The sequence below is a fragment of the Pararge aegeria genome, chromosome 11 (genome assembly GCF_905163445.1).
Source record: "Pararge aegeria chromosome 11, ilParAegt1.1, whole genome shotgun sequence".
Classification (NCBI taxonomy): Eukaryota; Metazoa; Arthropoda; class Insecta; order Lepidoptera; family Nymphalidae; genus Pararge; species Pararge aegeria.
In genome coordinates, this window is record NC_053190.1 from 17,021,564 (window position 1) to 17,042,459 (window position 20,896).

General features: G+C 33.8%; 1 protein-coding gene across 3 annotated transcripts; it reads right to left on the reverse strand.

Moving 5' to 3' along the window:
* Positions 1 to 487: 487 nt before the first annotated feature.
* LOC120627321 (excitatory amino acid transporter) lies at positions 488 to 18,950 on the reverse strand. 3 transcript variants are annotated; one of them, XM_039895296.1, is made up of 10 exons: positions 18,784 to 18,950; positions 10,342 to 10,497; positions 9,498 to 9,834; positions 8,241 to 8,381; positions 7,054 to 7,262; positions 5,758 to 5,929; positions 4,992 to 5,186; positions 3,618 to 3,752; positions 1,459 to 1,564; positions 488 to 1,084 (listed from the first exon to the last, which is right to left on the reverse strand). In XM_039895296.1, the coding sequence occupies exons 2-10, from the start codon at positions 10,478 to 10,480 to the stop codon at positions 944 to 946; spliced, it is 1,575 nt and encodes a 524-aa protein (XP_039751230.1). In that variant the 5' UTR covers positions 10,481 to 10,497; positions 18,784 to 18,950; the 3' UTR covers positions 488 to 943. The 3 variants fall into 3 exon arrangements, with proteins under 3 accessions (XP_039751230.1, XP_039751231.1, XP_039751229.1); XM_039895297.1 differs by lacking the exon at positions 18,784 to 18,950 and adding an exon at positions 18,176 to 18,191; XM_039895295.1 differs by lacking the exon at positions 18,784 to 18,950 and having other exon boundaries at positions 10,342 to 11,202.
* Between the last annotated feature and the right edge of the window lie 1,946 nt (positions 18,951 to 20,896).

Genomic DNA, 20,896 nt, shown 5'->3' on the forward strand with positions numbered 1-20,896 from the left:
CTAACACCGCTTCCGATTAGAAACACACTAATCCGAGTACAGTATAATAATACAATCAGGGTGTTGATGAAGCTGCTCCACTTTTGTAGCGCATCAGGGTTTGCGCGAGAGTGGACTGCTTCTATGCCACAATGCGCAAAAGATGGGGCTCCCTGGTGCGAAGGTTGCGGGGAGCACCAACAGCATCCTGAAGATGCTGGCAGGTTGGAATGCAGGTATGTGAGTCACTGCTGTGCTATTTCAAATGAATTGGAGCGGCAGTGATTCGCATATTGAAATATTATGAATTAATTATTGTTTATTATTTTTTAATTATCTTTTATAGTGGAGCGCCGTAACATTTATACCTCGGAATCCATATATATTATTAAAATAACATCAAAGTTACTAAGCAAATTTAATTTATTAGGTATAAATTTTTTTTCCTCTGGTCTCACTTATTTTCAGTAAATTGTTATTATAAATTGTTGTAATCAAGATCGGGAAATTTTATTTGAGCGTTTAACAATGCAATCGAACATTTTTTTATGAAGATTCATTGACTTGCCCTAGACTCCGAGATTTTACAATTTTTATGCATTACGGCACTCCACTAGTTATATAGAAATAATGGATTTTTAATAACAAAAAATATGAGCCTAAAATATTTTTATTATTATTATTATGTATAATATCTGACTAAAAGTATAAGAGTCTTATAAGTCGCACGCTTGACGCAAAATTAAACGCCTCTAAAGACGCCTCTATGGACGCTGCGGGTCGGCCCTCGCTTAAGAATTTTACAATGAAAAGTATTGGTACTTTATAAATACTTCAAAACAATCAGGCCTATTTTATTATAGTAAAGTTGCAGTCTACATTGATATTCATATTATGTGATTGGCACAGTCTATAAATTGATACAATATCAAAGATTACACTAAAAAGGTTTATTGGTGTTAGACTATATCCTATTAGTTTCGTTGTGTAAATGCATATCAATAATGGCGTCATCAGATATAATAGATTTTTTGCCGGGAGTCACGATTCCAATTTCAACTTCAGTGTTTGAGGTTGGCAGACCATTTGGAAGGGTAGATGGTTCCTGGAAAGAAATAAAATTAGTAAACAAATCGTTGAAATCATAGTAATCGGGACTGCGTAGTTACGAGATGTCCATCATGTCCAGATTGGGGACATCTCGTACCTACGCAGTCCCGTCGTGACCACGATCCATGCAACTGAGTCGATATATCGAAAAATCCAAAAATATTATCGTGGTATCTACCCGTTGAACTATATGTAAGAAATGTTAAAATTAACCACGAAAATCTTAGTTTTAAACTTTCCAAAGGCCCAAACGACTTTCCAAGTCCACACTTGAGTATGGACGACAATTTAACGTCCATACTCAAGTACCTAATCACTAGACCACCAAGGTTCACCACAATCAATTCTATATGTAAGAAGCAAGCTTACCATCGACGCAGCGTCGCACGCCATTAGCTCGTTCTTCGACATACGCTCAACAACCGCTGCTGCATAACAGTCACCTAGCATGTTGTTTGTTGTGCGTATGCGGTCGCTGGAAATATAAAAAATAAATAAATATACTACGACAATACACACATTGGATAGCTCCTTTTCATGGGGACCAATTGGCGGAAAATTTTTGCTTTGGTTATCTAAGGCGTTGGAAGAATCTGCCAATTAAAACGAAGATTGCTTTAGCCAATACCCTATACTTCCTATTATTGATTGTGGTGATGCGTGTTACCCGGATGTGAGATGTGCAGAATCTCGTAAATAAGCTCGAAAGATTACAAAATATTTGCATCAGATTTATATATGGCCTGCGTAAGTTCGAACACATATCACAGTTTCAGTTAAGACTTCTAATCTAATATCACATTCATAATTTATAATTTTGAATGACTTGTTAATTATTAGTTAGGTATTAGTGTATTAGTTAAACATGATTTTGTATTTTATATGAGATTGTACGAAATTATCAAGTACACTCATGGAATGTACTTATTCAATTTCAATATATTGTTGTACGCCAGAAATGGTTGAATGCATGTCTAATGAATTCACAACAAATAAATAAATGAATAAAATATCGGTTTCAATTATGTGTTTAAACTCATTAATTCTATCATGTTATAAATTATTGAATTGTTTACACTTAAATTAAAAGGCAAATATTCACAATGGCGTTTATGCTATGAAATCTGTGCAGGCGCTAAACTTACTTAAAAAGACAAAACGAAAATAGACAATAATATGTATTTCCTATGTATTTTAATGGTCAAATAGCTATAGTGTAATAAAGGTACTCCGAGAATATTGAGTGACCTTTAGTTCAATATCCGCAGAGTACCACTATAGTAATAATTACACTATATTAATATCATGCCTTTTATATATTGTTACTGCCATCTTTAATTCATTTGTTTTATAGTTATCCATAAATTACGCAGTTCCTAGTTGTAATCTAATTAGTGCAAATGTACTAACAAGATGTAAACATAAAAAGGACTTTAAATAAATAAATATGTAGCTTATCAGTTTTATGTCAGAAGTAATAAGTAGTTTAGGTTAGAGCTTTGCCGCCATACTTATTTTTGCCGCTAAGCAGCATTGTTTCAATGCTGTGTTCTGGTTTGAAGAGCATGCTAATGTTGAAGTAAAAATCTCCTGAGGATGCCCTGGTTTCAAAGCGAAAGTTGCGTAGGTCTTCAGCAATGTACCCTATATTGCTGAAGATCTATTTTGTTTGGAGTATTAAGATTGAAGATAGATCAAACCATACAAATTCTCCTACTTTTCGCGGACTATAGTAAATTAAGCTTAACTTTCATAATAATTTATTATGTTTAACAATAGTGTAGTAACTGAAACTGGTTACCAATATGGAGAATATTATTACTTAGTATAAAAAAGTGTGTGCGTGTAACCGTTACGTGCGATTGAAGTAAAACTTTTATTATAATTTATTGATAAAAGAGTAAAATGTTCCCGGGACTCCACCATTTCATTTAATAGTCACTATTTCTATAATTATATTTATTATATTTAGGTATCTACCTATCTAAATATATTATATTCACATCTTTTTTTTTTTAGAAATTAGTTTAGTTTTTTATTCTTTAAAATAATTGTTTTATAAATATAAACTAAAATAAACTATTTAAAACTAAATAAAATCTAAAACGTCCTCGAAACCACCGCAGCGAGGCACAGTTCCTAAGATGCTGGCAGCATTGCCCCTTTGGATGGCCAAACTAATTCGTTGAACTATTTCATATTATATTCAATTTAAATTCATTAATATCACTTTCGCGTTTTATAAATATTTTCATTAGTTAAATAAAATAATTGAGAGAAGAAAATTGAAGGTAAGATCAGCACATGTCAATTATAACCTTGTCATTGAATTATGACGCAATCGTCAGAAAAATTATAACTAATTTATTTATTACAAAAGTAATAAATAAACAAGTATATTATTTTTAATAGCGAAAACTACACAGACGTCTGACGTAAGCGTTACTACCTTCAGAAAAAGATCTCAGTTACTCCTTAGTCGCGCCTACTTCAATAAGAATTAATAAGAAAAAAAAATATTTACTCACACAAGCCAATCTACCGCAAACAGTAATGATACGTCATGTGTAGGGGCATCAACTGCTGCTAAAACGACGAGCAGCAACACCATAGCAGCAGACGGTACAGAGGCAGATGACACAGATGCCGCTGTTGACGTTAAACTGGAAACAGATAATATTTGACACTATGTAATCATAGAACCTTTATGCTATAAAAAATATTTAGGGGAAGTCCGGGATAGTTAAAACCACAACATTTTAACAACTTTCTATGTTATGTACTGACTACTGGTAGGGTTGTGATTGCAACTTAAAAAAAAAAAAAAAAAAACACTTATCTATACCTAGTCACATAAACTCTTTGTGGTTCGAGATGAGGTTAGTTACCTAGTTGTTGTTAATTGTTTTACTCTCAAGTTGATCAATAAAAATAAAATAAAAACCAATCATTTGTTTAACTACAATTTCAAGATTAAAAGCTTAACAAGATAATACAACGTGTAAATGAAAATCGAATAATACTTTAGAGGCTTTAGGGGTACATTATTTACTGTCTCTAAAACTTATCTGTGAAACCGAAATGATTACGGTTTTTGAGTAAACCATTGTCATAGTTTTTACTGAAAGAAATCAGATACAGCCCTTCACATCACATGCAAAAGTAAAATCAAGTGACTCTTGTCAATTTATTATAGTACATAATATAGGTACTATACACGTGTCGGTCTTTTAACTTCAGTAGGGTTGACATAAGTAAACACTTAAAATGTTTTGCCAACAACCACACCTTTCAGACCGTAACACAACAATGTTGCCCATGTCCCACAACTGGAATGTGTTACTGTGATGGACATGAATGTTTTTCAGTGTCTGGGCGTTTATCTGTATTTTATAAATATATATATACATTATTAATAAAAATATTCTTCAGTCATCTTAGTACCCAATGCTTTATTAAAAATAAGCACTATTAAAAATTTATAAAAAAAACATCCACTCTTGCGGGGCTTTTGAATGCCCAAGCAATCAGCGGTCAGGGCTCCAGAACCTCCTCACAATACGTGCCCTTTCAAATTAGTAGTCCTTGAAAGGGCGCGTATTGTGAGGAGGCCTTCTGTATCTGACCAATGTTCCAACAACGAAGCGAAAGCTTCTAGCTTATTTATTTATTTATTATTTATGTACCATAAATTGTGATTGTGAACATACGATACATGAAGTGTACAAAGGAAAGCTTATCTCTATAAGAGATCTCTTCCAGCTACCCCAGGATGCGAGTAAGATGATTTAATAGCTTCTTTCTTCTTCTTCTTTCAGCTTTTCTTCTTTTTGTCGTAGTCTATTTATTTATTATTATTATTAATTAGTCTACGTATCAGTTAGACAAGGGCATATACTTACAATATAGTAGCCAGTTGAGCAAATCCTAAATGCATGCTGTTCATCTGGCAGACGAATACACTCGCTACTGATAAAAACAGAGCAGTTCCATCCATGTTAATGTTGCAGCCGATGGGAAGGACGAACCGGGTGATGCGTGGATCTATTCTTAGAGGACCTTCCATGGCTCTGAAAGTTACAGGCAAAGCTGCGGCCCTGAAATCGAGATATATGGAATTAAGCTTCACCGTATCCAGATTCTAAAATTAAAACTGTCGTGAGGAGTTAATTTAACTTGTATATTATATATACGCGGCACTAAAAGCCCCGAATAGTTTCTAACTAGTCAAATTCAAACAAATTCAAAATTCATTTATTTCAAGTTGGCAAAATATAAGCACTCCTGAAACGTCAAGTCTGTCTGTGACTCTACTACCTCAGCTCTTCTCCAACATCAACAATTCACATTTTACATTTGAACATTCATTTTTCTGAGAGATGAAAGCGGAACCGTTTGCTTCCAAGACAGTCGTTTAGAAATTCATCAATTGTATAGTAACCTCGCTGTAATAAATGTTTTCTGACATATTCTTTAAACTTATGCATTGGCAGGTCCAAAATTACCGTTTCAACTAACTTTATACCAAAAGTCAAGTCTATTGGTTGTTTAGGTAAGGCGCAAAGTAAGGGACAAACAAATATAATATTAGAATAATGGGTACACCCATATTTGACATGAAAATCAACTATTAATGTTCATAATATTGTTATGGATTTATAGACTTACGTAGAAGCCGTTGCCGACGCAGTGAGCATGGCCTGAGATAGGCCCCAATAGAACTTGTACGGGTTCCGCCTTAGAAATAAGAAGTAGATTAACTGCATAACTATCAGCTGGTACAGAAATACTCCGACCGTCACCGTGGCTATAAACCATGCTAGTTGAGACATAACTTGACCTGAAATAAATAACAAAATACTGAGTACAAATAACTTTCTTCCAAATCTGAAATGAATTCTTATTAATATGTTTATATACAAAAATAATAATGGATATTAAGCTTAGTCCTCCTTATATAATTAATGAGAAAGTTTGTATGGACGGATGGATGGATGAATGGATGGATGGATGGATGGATGTTTGTTACTCATTCAAGCAAGAACTATAACTATGAACAAAAATAACAATGGATATACCATTGGCAAATTAAGTTTAGTCCTACTAATATTATAAATGAGAAATTTTAGTATCGATGGATGGATGGATGGATGGATGGATTGTTACTCTTTCACGCAAGAACTAAAACTGTAAACAAATATAACAATGGATATTAAGTTGAGTCCTACTAATATTATAAATGCGAAAGTTTAGATGCATGGATGGATGGAAGGATGTTTTTTACTCTTTCATGGCAAGAACTACTGAACCATTTTATGGAATTTTGGAATTGAGATAGATAATACCCTGGATAACACATATGCAGCTTTTTATTCCGGGAAAATGGAGGGGTGGGGTACGAAGGCGCGGTCAACAGCTAATTTGCTATAATCGCAAGAGAATCTGTATGGTATAATTTACAATTTCTCCAATCTTTATACTCCATACTTTTAATCCACGTTTTGCTCCGATACCGGAGCATCCTCTGGAGATGTTGACTTAAAAAGGATTATTGCTAAGTCATAAAACTTAATGCACAGCCTTTTCAGGATTTTTATCCGAGAAATGTTTTTATTCGGGATTTAATAAAATTGCTTTTGGCTTAGTGTGTTTTGGTAGACTTCATACGCCTTTGAGAACATTATGGAGAACTCTTAGGCGCGCAGGTTTCTTGACGGTGTTTTCATTCACCAATACAGCAAGTGATATTTTAGCGGCTTAAATTAAAAACGTATGTAACCTTGAAAAGTCAGGGTTGTGTCAGTTTTTAGATGGTAGCCTGGGGTCTGATGGCCTGGGGTCTGGTGGCCCGGAGGGGCCTGGGGTCAAACTCGGTCCCCCCGGGGAGGCCGAAGCACTAACCACTGGGCTATCACCATTCAGGCGACAGATACTTAGAATCATACATATTATGCACGTACATACCAACATTGCTTACTCCTAAAATCTTCCCCGCTATCACACTGCTGACTCCGACCGGAGTGAACCACATCACGCCTGTGACCATTTTCATTATGACTTCGAAAATAGCTTGAAAGAAATCAATAACCACTTTCCCCTTCGGTCCAAGTGTTCCCAATAAACTGCCGAAAACTAGGCAAAAGAAAACTAGACCTAAAGTGTTGGTGCCAGATCTGAAATCAACAAAATATGCCATTAAATTACACTGCACATAATCAACCTTATTTATTTTGAGATCGGCAACGTAGGGTCATCTTACAACAGATATTGAAAATAAATTATTAGTTTAGCAAAAACTAAAAAAACACGCTTGGTATAAAAAACCAAACTTATACGTGTTTTTTTTTTGTTTTTCTTCAACTAATAATTTTATTAGAGCAAAATTAATCGGTAACGTATGCACCATCAAATTTGCTAATATTGGAGATATCGGCTAAAGATAATATTTGGAAATTAAAATTTACATCATTTCAAGGATGAAAATTGAAAAATGGTATAATCTTATTAAAAGAGAGATGTGCGAAGGGCGTTTTCACTGTTTTTGGACACAATGCGCATAAATAATGGCTAAATTAGGACAATATATTCTTAAATCAATATGTAGAGGGAAGTAAAATAGCTAACAGAAAATAGAAAAAAGTGGGACTAATGCTAATGTCATATGTGTTATGTTATATTGAAGTTTTTTCTCATTCTCCATAAAATTGGTTCAAGAAGTTAAGCCTTAAAAATAACTGACATAGATATATTTAATTTATTTTGTTTCATATTATTAATTTATTTATTATATTTTTTTTAAGTAAAAATCATTTGTTATATATTATATTTATATCGGTAGTTACTTATCTATTTCTTTATCTTTAGTTACAAATATTGTTTTATATATTATATATATATTTTTTTTTATGAGTATATGTATTATTTCTGTATTGTCATTGGTTGCCTGGAAGAAATCGCTACGAAGCGGTAAGGCCGCCAAATTGTATGCGTTGTTTTGTTATACTTTAATATTTTTAAGTACTTTTGTGGTGTGCAATAAAAGTATATTCATTCATTCATTCATTCATAGACAAACAACCTTACATCCTTTTCCATAGACAATATTAGAATGGAGTACAATTGTTTTTTTTTTTAAATAAATGTGTACATACCGGTAATGTATTTCTCGTACCAAAACAACTGGAACACTGTCGTTAGTTATGTTTGCATTTGAGAATAGAGTTTTCGGTTCTGTGTAAACCGTGTGAGCCTGTTGGAAAGCCGCTTGCACTATGTTATCAGGGAAGATGTTTCTGTAAAAATATTGAAATAATTTAAAAAAATCTAACACAAAAAGTAGAAGGATATTTTTTTATTAATAATACATAACCTACACCTACTAAAACTACATAGTTTTTATTTTATCGTTATCAACCTGTACTTATATTATGAACATTAAGCTAAATTTGCGATACTCCGCGAAAAGGAGAATCTGTATGGTGTAATTAATAATTTCTTCAATCCTTATACTCCACACCAAATTGACCTTTGGCAATATACTCTCTACGCACATTTTACTTTGAAACCGTAGAATCCTCTTAAGATGTTGACTTTAAAATGAATAATTGTTAGTTAAAGATAGTTTATTTTTTACACAATTTCACTAATGCGGTTAAAATTTTTTAATTTAAAATATTTATATTGAAATCTATTTAGTATCTATTAAATATTGTTTAAATTTCATTTGAACATTACACATAGAAACCGGTTGCCTGGCAGAAATCGCTACTAAGCGATTAGGCCACCACGCTGGCCCAGTCCGTATTCGTGGACTCCACACACCTTTTGAGAACATTATGGAGAACTCGGAGGCACGATGTTTTCCTTCACCGTTGAAGCTAGTGATATTTTTATTGCTTAAAACGCCCATAACTTAGAAAAGTCAGAGGTGCTGGGATTCGAACTCGGCCCCTCGAAAGTGAATTGAAAAACACAAGTATAGTGTTAAGTTAAGTTATAGCAGTAATAGTTCTTAGTGCTAGGGTGCAAAGGCAGCCTTATCACTAGAAGTCATAACACCGTCGTGAAGTCGTATCGATATTATTTATTTAATCCTAACTGATTCTTAGTGCTGCTTATTACAATTTGTTTGTTTGGATATTTTATTTATTTTTTATTTATTTTATTTAGAATACTTTATTGCACAAACTTAGAAACAATACAAGAAACACACAAGAAAACAAAAAAAAAATAAGTAAAATTAAAAACAATTAAAAAAAAAATAATAATAAAAAAAGTTAAGTACAGTTGTGTATATTTATTCCAAATGTTAGTCCATATTATATTAAAGTCCTGCCCACTGGGCTATCATTGCCGTGGTCTACAAATAAACAGTAAGTATGAATAAAATAAATATAAAAGTTACATACCGTCCGATATCTAGAAGACTGTCTAAAATTTTATGGTCCCTTTTATTTTCCACGATAGCAGTGGAATCGTCCCTCAGTTCCGGTTTTCCAGGATGTATCATCACAGCCAATAGGAGCCCGAGGAATGCATTAAACATGGAAGTGAGGATGAAGTACAACAGCGTTCTGACTGCAATCTTGCCACTCATCTTCGCATTAAGGCTCGCGGAGCCCGCTATAAGACTGGCAATTATTAAAGGCAAAATCATAAGCTTTAATAATCTCATGAATAATTCTCCCGGGTAAGATATCACCATAAGTGCATCCGAGCCGAGACCGTAAGGGCGAAGACCGAATCCTAAGACAAAAAGAAATTCAAGTAAATATCCCGAAACATATTGAAATACATTTATAATGTGCGTATAAGAATTAAAACTTTCAATGAAATATCTTTTTTTACTCTCTATTTTAATTTTTCCAGCGTTTTATATTCGTTTTAATTTTAAAGCTTTAAGTAGCTGACCCTATTTTAATTTGGTAAAGATGGTTTAGAGAAGATACCGTCATTTATCTTCTCGATTTACTTTTATAGCAGGTGTAGAACAATACTCATAATACTTGTACATTAAATAAAAAACTTATTTTTTAAAACCAAATTCACAATTAAATATCGCAACAATTACAAAAGATTGAGAAGCTAAACCTTCTAAAGAAAATTACGATTGCAAAAATTAATTAGAAGGACGTGTTCTTAAATAATAAAAAAGGTTTCCTTTTAAATCTATAAATTTGAAAATTAATTAGTTACCTAATAATAGATTTTCTATCGAAATCTTTAATAGATAAACGTAAAAAATTAACTCACCAACTGCAATCCCCGCAAGCACTCCAGCCAAAGTGATAACAAGTAAAGTGTTATCTATAAACCATTTTTTCACGCCAGTATGGTCCATACGGGCCGACCGGTCTTCCGTAGTCTTAGGGCCCCTGTCTCCTGGGCCCATCTTCACAAACAGGTACTCTGAAAAACGTTCACCTTTCTCCATTACAGGCACAGTTCTGCGCCCTAGCCCAGGTCACTGGACCTAATTAACCCTCTGTTTTATTTCCCCTCTACAGATTTGCGATCTATTATTGTGCTTTTTCCTAAATTTAACGCTTTTAATTTCAAGCAGCTTCAATATTCTTATTATTTCTTCATTATTCAATGCTTTTGTCTTATCAAAATTGAGTTCAACGTTTACCACGTCTGTATTTGATTCGATATTATTAAGATACACGAGTGCATTCAATGCACTGCTACCTCTTGTTCTATTTTACAAATAGTTCCATTGCATCCCATATTCCATATTAGAATTTTCTCGTTCATATCCCCCCGTGACCTGTCCATGTCTTCTTTGCATTACTGTTTCGCAAAACCGTAGTCTGATACCAGCAATGGAATGAAAATATGTACACCTAGTTGGGTATTGTAAAGTTTTGTGGTAGAAAGTACGTAAGGTATGCGCGCGCAATCATCGATTACCACCCTTTTGAGTCAGATGTTTGTACAATAATACTTCTTTGCTTACATTATTAAATTAGTAGCATTACGTCTTTATGTCACACGATGGGGGTTTTATTCTTGACTTCATGATTCGAGGTCAATCATGTTACCTAGACTAAGAAAGTATATACATTGATTGGAGCATGCGCAGTTGCTTTTAATTTGTCTTTTGAAAGCTGAGGTGGTTAAATAATAACATAGGTAGGTACTTATAGTTTCAAAGCTCTATCAATATTACAGTTCAGTATTTCAGTATTTCTTTCGTGGACACCGAGTTCGAGCCCCGGCACGCACTACTGACTTTTCGCAGTTATCAGCGTTTTTAATCTAAGCAATTTAAACATCACTTGCTTTAAACGGTAAAGGAAAACATCGTGAGGAAACCTGCATGCCTGAGATTTCTCCATAACGTTCTAAAAGGCGTGTGATGTCTACCAATCCGCACTTGGCCAGCGTGATAGACTACGGCCTAAACCCTTCTCATTCTGAGAGGAAACCTGTGTCCCGTAGTGGCCCGCTATTGGGTTGATGAAAATGATATAATTTTAGTTGTATATCTATATTTTCTTCTTTCATTAAGGGTTGTCTGGAGGAGATCGCTTATAAGACCGCCTTTGCGCATTATTATTCTTCTTATATTTATGTTTTCAATTTATATTATCTTTATCACTTAATTGTGCGCAATAAAGAATTTATCTATCTATCTATCTATATTTATGTTAACAATCTGCGCTCTTTTATAACTCTTCTTTAAGATTTGGTAAAACGTTACAAATGATTATATTATGTTGTATTCACGTAAAGTTAGTTATATCAACTGTTTTCGAACCAGTTCATTGAACTCTATTTATACTCACTAGATATGCCCTGCGGCTTCGCCCGCGTAAATTTCGAATGCAGCGTATTGCTACATCGTCTACACCTATAGTCATACATGAGATTTTTGACAAACATTTTTTTATCTTTCGTAATAAATATATTTTTTTTATAAAAAGTATCACAATAAAAAAAAAATAGTATTATTATTCGCCAATAGATGTCAGATTCATATTTTTCAGTTTAAATTAGGACTACCCAAACGCCACCTTTTTGTTATTATTCTTCCAATAAAAAAAACACGAATAAAATGTCATTTTCTAAAAATTAATCCTAGCTAGATCGATTTATCGCCCCCAAAACCCTGTATACTAAATTTCATAAAAATCGTTGGACCCGATTCCGAGATTCCAAGTATATATATATATATATATATATATATATACTAGCCGTGGCCCGCGACTTCGTCTGCATTTGATTTTGTTTTTAAAGTATTCAGTATAGCTAAGCCTTAAATGAGTATAGTATATATAAATATATATATATATATATATGTCACATGTTACATAGTCTCATATGTAACATGTGACTGTCAATTAATCATAGACAAATAATTTGCAATAAAATAAAATTGCAACTATAATTAAAGATCTAAGCTATCCTATCTCTTAAGTTGGACCAGACTGCTCACGGTGTGCCAATTTAATTTAAAATCGGTTAAGTAGTTTAGGAGTCCATCGCGGACAAACATCGTGACAGGAGATTTATATATATTAAGATATACAAGAATTGCTCGTTTAAAGATATAAGATATATTTAGGTACCAGATAATATCTGCATGATTATCAGTAGCGATGTTTATATGACTGAACTTTTCACTTAGCCTACTTACACTGAAACGTATCATATACTTTTAACTAGGAATACCGTTTCCTCAGAACAATATTTACCCGCTTCCAATCGAAGAGTCAAATCTTATATCGTCAAACTAAAATGTACCTTATTGCCCTAGGTTTAGAATCGTAAATATCGTACATTTGATTACGTACATGCTATTTTTCATAAGTGCTGCCAAAAGCCGAAGCTGAAGAATCGCAGGCAAATTTGAACTTGAAACAATTAGTATGTGATCCATTTTACTCTGATGTATCTCAATACTCGAGAACGAATCCTCGATTAGGGTACGGTTTTACTAAGGTTACGGTTTCCCTGACCGATGTCGGTCACGGTGGTGAATCTCCAGAGTTTCCGTGGATATGATGGGACATATTAGTGTAGGTACTCTCTATTCCCCAATTCCCATAGTCCCATGAGATGGCAGAGTCCGACGATGGGCGAATAACCGCCATTTCTAAAGTCCGGGCGTGAACTAAGAATTTCTTGGTAGAAAACCCCAATACCATTCATTTGACCGACCGGATACGCGCATCGATCCCAGGACCTCGTTATCCGCAGTCTACCATGCTCATCACTAGACCAACGAGGCTGTAGCTAGTAATATTATGGATAAAAAACTCACAGAATAATGAAATCATATGATAATAATACCGAATCTCTTCTCTTGCATATTATTTTGGTACCTGTAGCCATAATTTTAAAAACTTTGGTATTGGATTGACAGTCATTTTGGCTTACCTAACGTACAAATTATTCTTGGATTGTTATTTGACTTATAAGATTTGGTGACGAGGTGTCACGATAGAATATTTAGACCACATTAATTTAATATGACAACTTATTTTTTGTAGCGCCAATTTACTATATATCAAACACAAATCGCTGCTAATACTCTAAATGCGGAAGTGTGTATATTTGTTGGTCTGTGTGTTCTTTTGTTTGTATGTTTTTAATTTTTGTTCAGCTGATCGTTGAGCCGATGTCGATGAAATTTTACTGTGGAGATAGCTTGCATTCTGAACACAGGCATAAGACTTCTGTTAAATTAATTTAAATTCAAAATTTAGGAAGCGTTTATGCTTCCTAAATAAGCTTTCCTTAAGCTAAAATATTTGATAATTTTGCAACAAAATATCTTTAAGGTATCACCGGAAAAACTTCTGCGGGATTTAAAAAAAAATAGACAAATGCATAGAAGTTCGTGAGGGAAACAACCAGTTCATAATAATGATTTATATGCGAAATTTTCTTAAGAAAAACTGTATATTATTTAGCCAACTTTTTAAATGAGAGCTAAAATATAAGATTATGTATTAAAATAAAAGATTTTTTTATGTAAAATTATTATTATAATATAAAAGATACCTAACTATAATACCTTACATATTGTTGTCAGTAAATAAGATTTTATTTTATTTATTGGATCACAAATTGGCACACATAATGTGAATCATTAAATTAATATTATTATTCTAAAAATATAACTATTTTTAGAATAATAACTATACTTGATTTTTAAACACTATTATCTAACGATAATAGTGTTTAAAAATCAAGTATTTTTAAATTTTTTATAGGCTAAAGTTTATAATTTCACGGAACCGAATTTCATTAAAAAGTAACAAAGAGGTTGACAGACGCGTGCACATGCAGAAGTTGTGTTATTATTAAACAAACTATCATTATTAATAGTATAAAGACAATTTTTCACAGCCAATGTCAATAGCAATGCCAAGATTCTGTGTTATTTATAACCACAGCTGGCATGTTTAATAGTATCGTTGATCTTTAGATTTTGTTGAAATATGTCGCCTCACAACTGTAACATCCGAGTATCATGATTTTATATCTCAATACAATCTGCTTTCTGAACCGGTGCAAATCAAATCATAGCACAGCTTATCTTGGAATTATCAAACGTTTATTGCTATATAGTCCAGTCATTTAAGATTAAATTAGGTAAGAATCTCGGAATTCGAGATACCTAGCTGTAAGTCTGTAAATACTTGTATATTGACACCCTAAAAGTTGTCTGAAAACCTACGTATGGAAGGGTGTAAGCAACTATTAAATTTCAAGGTCAAAGGTCACAAAAATCGGTTTTTTGCGCTTTTTTTGGAAATACCTCATATCCTGTCGCTTTTTGCTATTTGTATTTATTATCAATATTGTAGCATATAAAATTCTCTACAAATTTTGTTTATAAAATTTTTAATATTTGTTTGCAAAACTGACATGATAACGGTATAGTATAGATGTAACCGCTCCTATTAAAAAATCGATTTAGAAGTAACAGAGCCCAAGGAGTAGACAAGAAAACAATGACATTAGCTATCAAATTCAAATTCAAATCGTTATTATCCTTGAATCTCTAGCATAACTCAAAGCAAATTGTAGAGTAAACTCTGAATCACTCAAGCAATTACATAACTACGTCTGAGTAGATGCTTTAATTCAAAATGTACAAAATTTTCCGCAGAGATAACTTAGCTCCTGAAAAGTTTGCAGTAGACTGGCCATAGGTCTCAAAACCGTTTGTCAAAATGCTGAGAAATGGTAACCCCAAAAGGTGGATGTCGTCAAATATGGTGGAGGTCATAGGGAACGGCTGGATAGAAACGGTAGGTAGTGGCACGTGTAAACATAACACGTATGTCATCTACGTACAAGTTGTAATCATAAACTTGCTATCTAACTGTTGTGTACTGACTACTGGTAGGATTGTGATTGCAACTTAAATAATAAATTAAAAAAAAATTGTTTTTAAACTGAATATCATTTCTATACCTTGTCACATAAACTCTGTGTGGTTTGAGATGAGGTGAGTGACCTAGTTGTCGTAAATTGTTTTACTCTTAAGTTGACCAAAAAAAAAAAAAAAACTAGAAAATACATATCATCATCATGGTGAATAATGGATAACGTGTAAGACAGGGCTACGTAACAGCCCTTTTGTTTGGTGGAAGGTTTCGGCCGTGGCTAGTTATCGGCTGACTGACAAAGACATACGGCGTCAAACGATGTAGAGTTTTAGTACCGCGATGAAAAACGGATTAATACTTTTGATTTTAACGTTACTGTCATATAACCCTAACAGGTTGGCTCTAATTAGACTGTATGGACACTTACCAACCGGTGAGATTGCAGTGGTAAGGTATAACTTGTAGTTGAATAAAATAAATGATGTACTTGCTAATTTTGTCAATCTACAAACGCTCATACTCATACTCATTCAATAAAACCGGTATAAGAGGTAATGAGGATAATCCGAATTCATTCTACAGCATAGAGCATCGTGAAGAGAACTGATACACCAGAAGGCCACAGTCTTATACAATGTGTTGTTATGATACAAAACAAGTTTGAGAGTAGGGACAGAATCCTGTATAATTTAAGACACTCCAATAGGCTGATGCCGAATGACCGCAACACAGTCAAGGTCTTACAAATAATTTAAATATTTTACCATGAATAGATCCAGAAAAGATATTAAACACTTAAACTCTGATAAATAATATATAATGAATTTCAGTATTATTTGAAAAGTACCTAAATAGGAATCCAGCTTGAACAAGCAAGTTAATTACTTTTTTAACGACCATAAAAATATAAATGATTTCCAAGGTAATTTTGGACCTGCCAATGCATAAGTTAGAACCGTCTGTTAAACACATTTAATAAATCTTGGTTACTATGCGATTGATGAATTTCTTAACTACAAGGCTGCCTAGAAGCAGGCCCCGCTCTCATCTCTCACAAGATAGTGAATTTAAAAGATTGTAAACTGTAAAATGATGTTGAAAAAGAGCAATCCACTGAGTTTCTTGCCGGCACTTCTCGGTGGAATCTGCCTTGCGAACCGGTGGAAGAGTCACTAAAAACAGACTGACTAGACGTTGTGCTTATAAACTGGGCCTACTTGAAACAAAGGAATTTTAAATTTGAATTTGAATGTAAGTAAGCAACTTACCAAATATTTCTTGAACTTTCATATTATTTTAAACTTCACTTTGGTACTTATATAATAATTATAAAACACTCGCTTATAGCACCAAAAAATTTGAATCAAATGTTAAATTAAATACACAAAATATGATAAACAACTACAGATAGAGATTAAAACTGAACTTTATTTAAAAAAGGACTCAATTAGTTTATTATAATTTTCCGGATAAAATGGAATGGTTTCTGATGATATTTTATTTTTGTAAAATAAAAAGCAGCTCGCGAGTGCTGAGGACAACTTCGCTTGATCGCATAGGCAGGCGTTATCGGTCTTATATTAAAGGTTGTAAGTAATAGTAGGTCAGCGGCTGTACTACCTCAAATAACTTGTTAAGTTTACGAAGGAATTCGCGTGGATAAAACATAAAATAAAACTAGCTTGTCTTGTTAGTTCGCAAGATCTTGCAAACATCAACCCATTACGGGCCCACTAAAATAATACTAAAATCTACTGAGTTTCGTGCCAGAATCTGCTTCTCGGACCTAGTGGTCTTGTAGTGCCTCTACCACCGCTGTTTGTAGCAAACAGCGGTGCTTCCAGCAAACTTTTTAAGGTTATCTGTCCAGCAGGCTGGAGGCCGACCCACACGCTTACCGATTCGCGGTCTCCACACCAGAACGCGTGCCCAACGGCCATCGGCCTTACGACGACACATGGCCCGCCCACTGCCACTTCAACTTATAAATAAATAAATATACTACGATAATGACTGACAGACTGTTTGTAGTAAACAGCGGAGGTAGAGCCACTACTAAACACTCTTAACTCCTACGTTTCAAAGTATAAACGGGGCTTACTTGAAATAAATTAATTTGAATTAATGAACTAAGGGGCACGAGTCTCCTCTCAGGATGAGAAAGGTTTCGAGCGTAGCCCGTCACTCTGGTCAAATGTACATTGGTAGACTTAACACAGCCTTTTGAACAATATAGAGAATTCTTCATGCAGGTTTCCTCACGATGTTTTCCTTAAGTATATATTTAATTGTTTAAACTTACTAACTATAGAAAAAACTTTAAAATAAATAACTGGTTTTCTAATGACCTACTGATTGTGTATGATCCTGATTATTTATTTACCAGTAAACTACATAATCATTGTGACAACTGTAACGTCCAAAGTCAATACGTGTGTGTTAACTATTAATAATACTTTAAATAAAAGAACAAATAGTCATATTGTCTGTAAAGTTAACACAAAAACAGCCTTTGCCTCTAGGCAACTTAAGGAACAATCTTGTCTGTATAATAGAATAAATACATTATTGAATATTTATCCACTGAAACTGCACGACTGTAAAAAAACAGTAACAAATTGGATAAAATCATTAACGTACGACGAGGACGAACGCACACATAAACACGCACACACACTCACAAATGCAAGTACACAAACACGCATTCAACACACACAAACACTTAAACACCCACTCACATATTTTGGATTTTTTTATTCAACTATGGCGGAGATTCTATAAACAGCTTCCAATATAATCATCAGGTTATCTATTAGATACCATGATAATGCATTGGGCTTATACAAATGTAACTTAAGACAATCTGAATACCAAAATTTTTGGCAAAATGTCACTGTTTCCGTGACCGATTTCCTCAAGTTCAAGTTCAAGAGATTTTCCAACTATTTAAAGCGGGAGACACAAGATTGTACAGTGCACAAGTGTGTGCTCACAGATGTTCTATCTATTTCCTCGCTCTCATAATTTGATGGGATGGTACATGTGACACGACTGGCTAGAGATCAGGTGCAAGACAGCTTAACGTGCTCTAGGAAGCACGGGGAAGAGTCAACGCCAATTTCCAAACTGCAGGCTATTATTATGAATTTCTTGAAAACCCAATACTATTTATTGGCCTCATGATCCGCAGTCAAATATGATAACCAATAAACCAACGAGTGTTAAATTGGTTCAAAAGACCCTTAAAATCAATGATATAAGCGAACACACAAGTGAAGTTAAATAAAAGTCACAATAATGGAGGTCACTGACCGGTAGAGACAGAACATATAAAATGTAAACTCACCCTGTATTTGTTTAATTTTGATAGATTTTTTATCACCCGCACAAAACTATTAAAAGGGTTTCAGGTAACCCTGTTATAAAAATTAAACCAAAAACTATAATAATTAGAAGCGCCCTTAATTACAAAACGACATTAAAACATAAAAGAAATAAACTACTTTATTAATTTTATTAATAGAAAAATCCTATTGTTTTTTATTTTTATTTTATTAGTATAGTTAAGAGTAAAAATTAAAAATCTCGTCATAAATTCGATTTGTTGATTTAAAAGATTGTAATTAAATTTAATTTTTTTTTTTTGGATCGCGGAAGAGCGTCTTCTTACGGATGCAATCGCTGACTGCACGTGATCATAGGGACAAGGCTATTTTAATCACAGTGCACTCCATATTGGCCTTTTATTACGATTATTGGTAGGCATTTATACCAATTTAATCAATTAGGAAAGTCACGCGAATAAATCGATGTTACGATACGGACATTTCTTTTTTGTTTCTGTATCGTGGTTGTCTTTTAACATATTGGAGTGATTTAATACAGGCGGTATGGTATTAGCATAGTTTTTAACCCATTCGAATTTTTAATGTGACTAAACTCTACTTCTTCCCGGTAGAATCTGCCTTCCGAACCGGTGCTAGAGTCACTCCAAACAGACATACCTACTTGACGATTCAAAAGTGCTTTGAAGGCCTACTGGAAATAAATGAATTTTGAATTTTGATTTTTATTTAAATTTAGATTTCCTTTTTTATATTACTTTTGAAGTTATGCCTTTATTGTTATATATACCTAGTGTAAGTATTAACGCTGTCTAAGATGGATGCAGGCTAACTTGTTAGCAAAGAAATAAGAACATACAGAAACCGTGTATAAGACTAATATTGAAGCATCAAAAACCACTCCACTTTAGCAGTGTTTCTCCAACAGGTGGTTAGTCGTTCACTCCATTTAGCAGTTGACAGTAATTATTTTATCTATGATGTTTTAAACATTTACCATACAATGGGAAAAATTTGTGAGCTAGCAACAATCCGCGAGTGTGAAGTGCGTAGGGCGTTTTCACCGCTTCTGGACACAATGCGCTGTATGCAATAATGGCTGAATGAGGGTTCTGTTTGTTCTCAATTCTATGCTTGTTAGTTTTATGGCAGCCATATTACAACCCATGTCCGTAATCGGTAAATAGCTGTCGGCACGTCTATCTTTGTCGGTCGGTTTTTAACTACCATAGACCAAAGCTAGACCCAGATCAGAGAAAACTCGCATGTCCAAAATTGCTCCTGCTGGGGATTGAACCTGGGACTTTCCACTAATAGGACCACAGTGCTCACCACTGCTCCAGGGACATCTTAGAATGCCACGTCTTAAAAGTAGAGGGCTAACGTGCAGTAGAATAAAAAAATGTAACAGAGAGAAAAAAAACAAAAATCACACTCAATATTTAAAAAAAACCACATGTACAAAAAGGTAAAGGTACGTACCACTATCACAACAGAGAAACAGCAACTAAAACATAGGTTCAGTCAAATATGGGACAACGTCTCTAAATAGAAATGAAATGGGAAACAAATAATTTTTTTCACGCGTGACGCTCCGGTTAAATCTTAGCAATTGTGTTTTTTACGTTAAAATTACGCGTAAGAAGCTAGGTGTGAACTGTATTTTGTGACGTCAAGGTTCACCTCCGTCATGATTGACGTCACGAATCGCCTGTAACGCTTTAAGTTTATTTTTAAGGATTAAATGTTTCAGGTAATGTTAGTGACGCGGTCTGTTTTAGCAAAAACAACAGTTGTTTTTTACGTTATAATTACGCGTAAGTAGCTAAGTGTGAAATGTATTTTGTGATGTCAAGTTTCACCTCCGTCACTATTGACGTCACGAAGCTGATCAAACTGCTGCATAAAGCACCGCGCCGCTCACACTTTATATGGGATGCTTCTTAACATTTATTTTAATGTTCTTAATATATTTTTTTTTTTAAACAATATGAATAACAGATATTAGACAGATTTGAAAATATATTGAACCAATGGTTACAGATGTACGACCAAAAAAAATCCGTCGAGATTAAAATCTGAAATAATAATAGGAAAATATCGTTAAATACAATA

What these genes read in the sequence shown, in the direction of transcription:
- LOC120627321 (XM_039895295.1), bottom strand. Translation starts at nt 10,522, where the DNA reads ATGGAGAAAGGTGAACGTTTTTCAGAGTACCTGTTTGTGAAGATGGGC. An exon ending in GCTTGCGGGGATTGCAGTTG is followed by an intron (nt 9,835 to 10,341) that starts GTGAGTTAATTT and finishes TTTTTGTCTTAG; the next exon opens with GATTCGGTCTTCGCCCTTAC. An exon ending in TTTAGGAGTAAGCAATGTTG is followed by an intron (nt 5,930 to 7,053) that starts GTATGTACGTGC and finishes TATTTATTTCAG; the next exon opens with GTCAAGTTATGTCTCAACTA.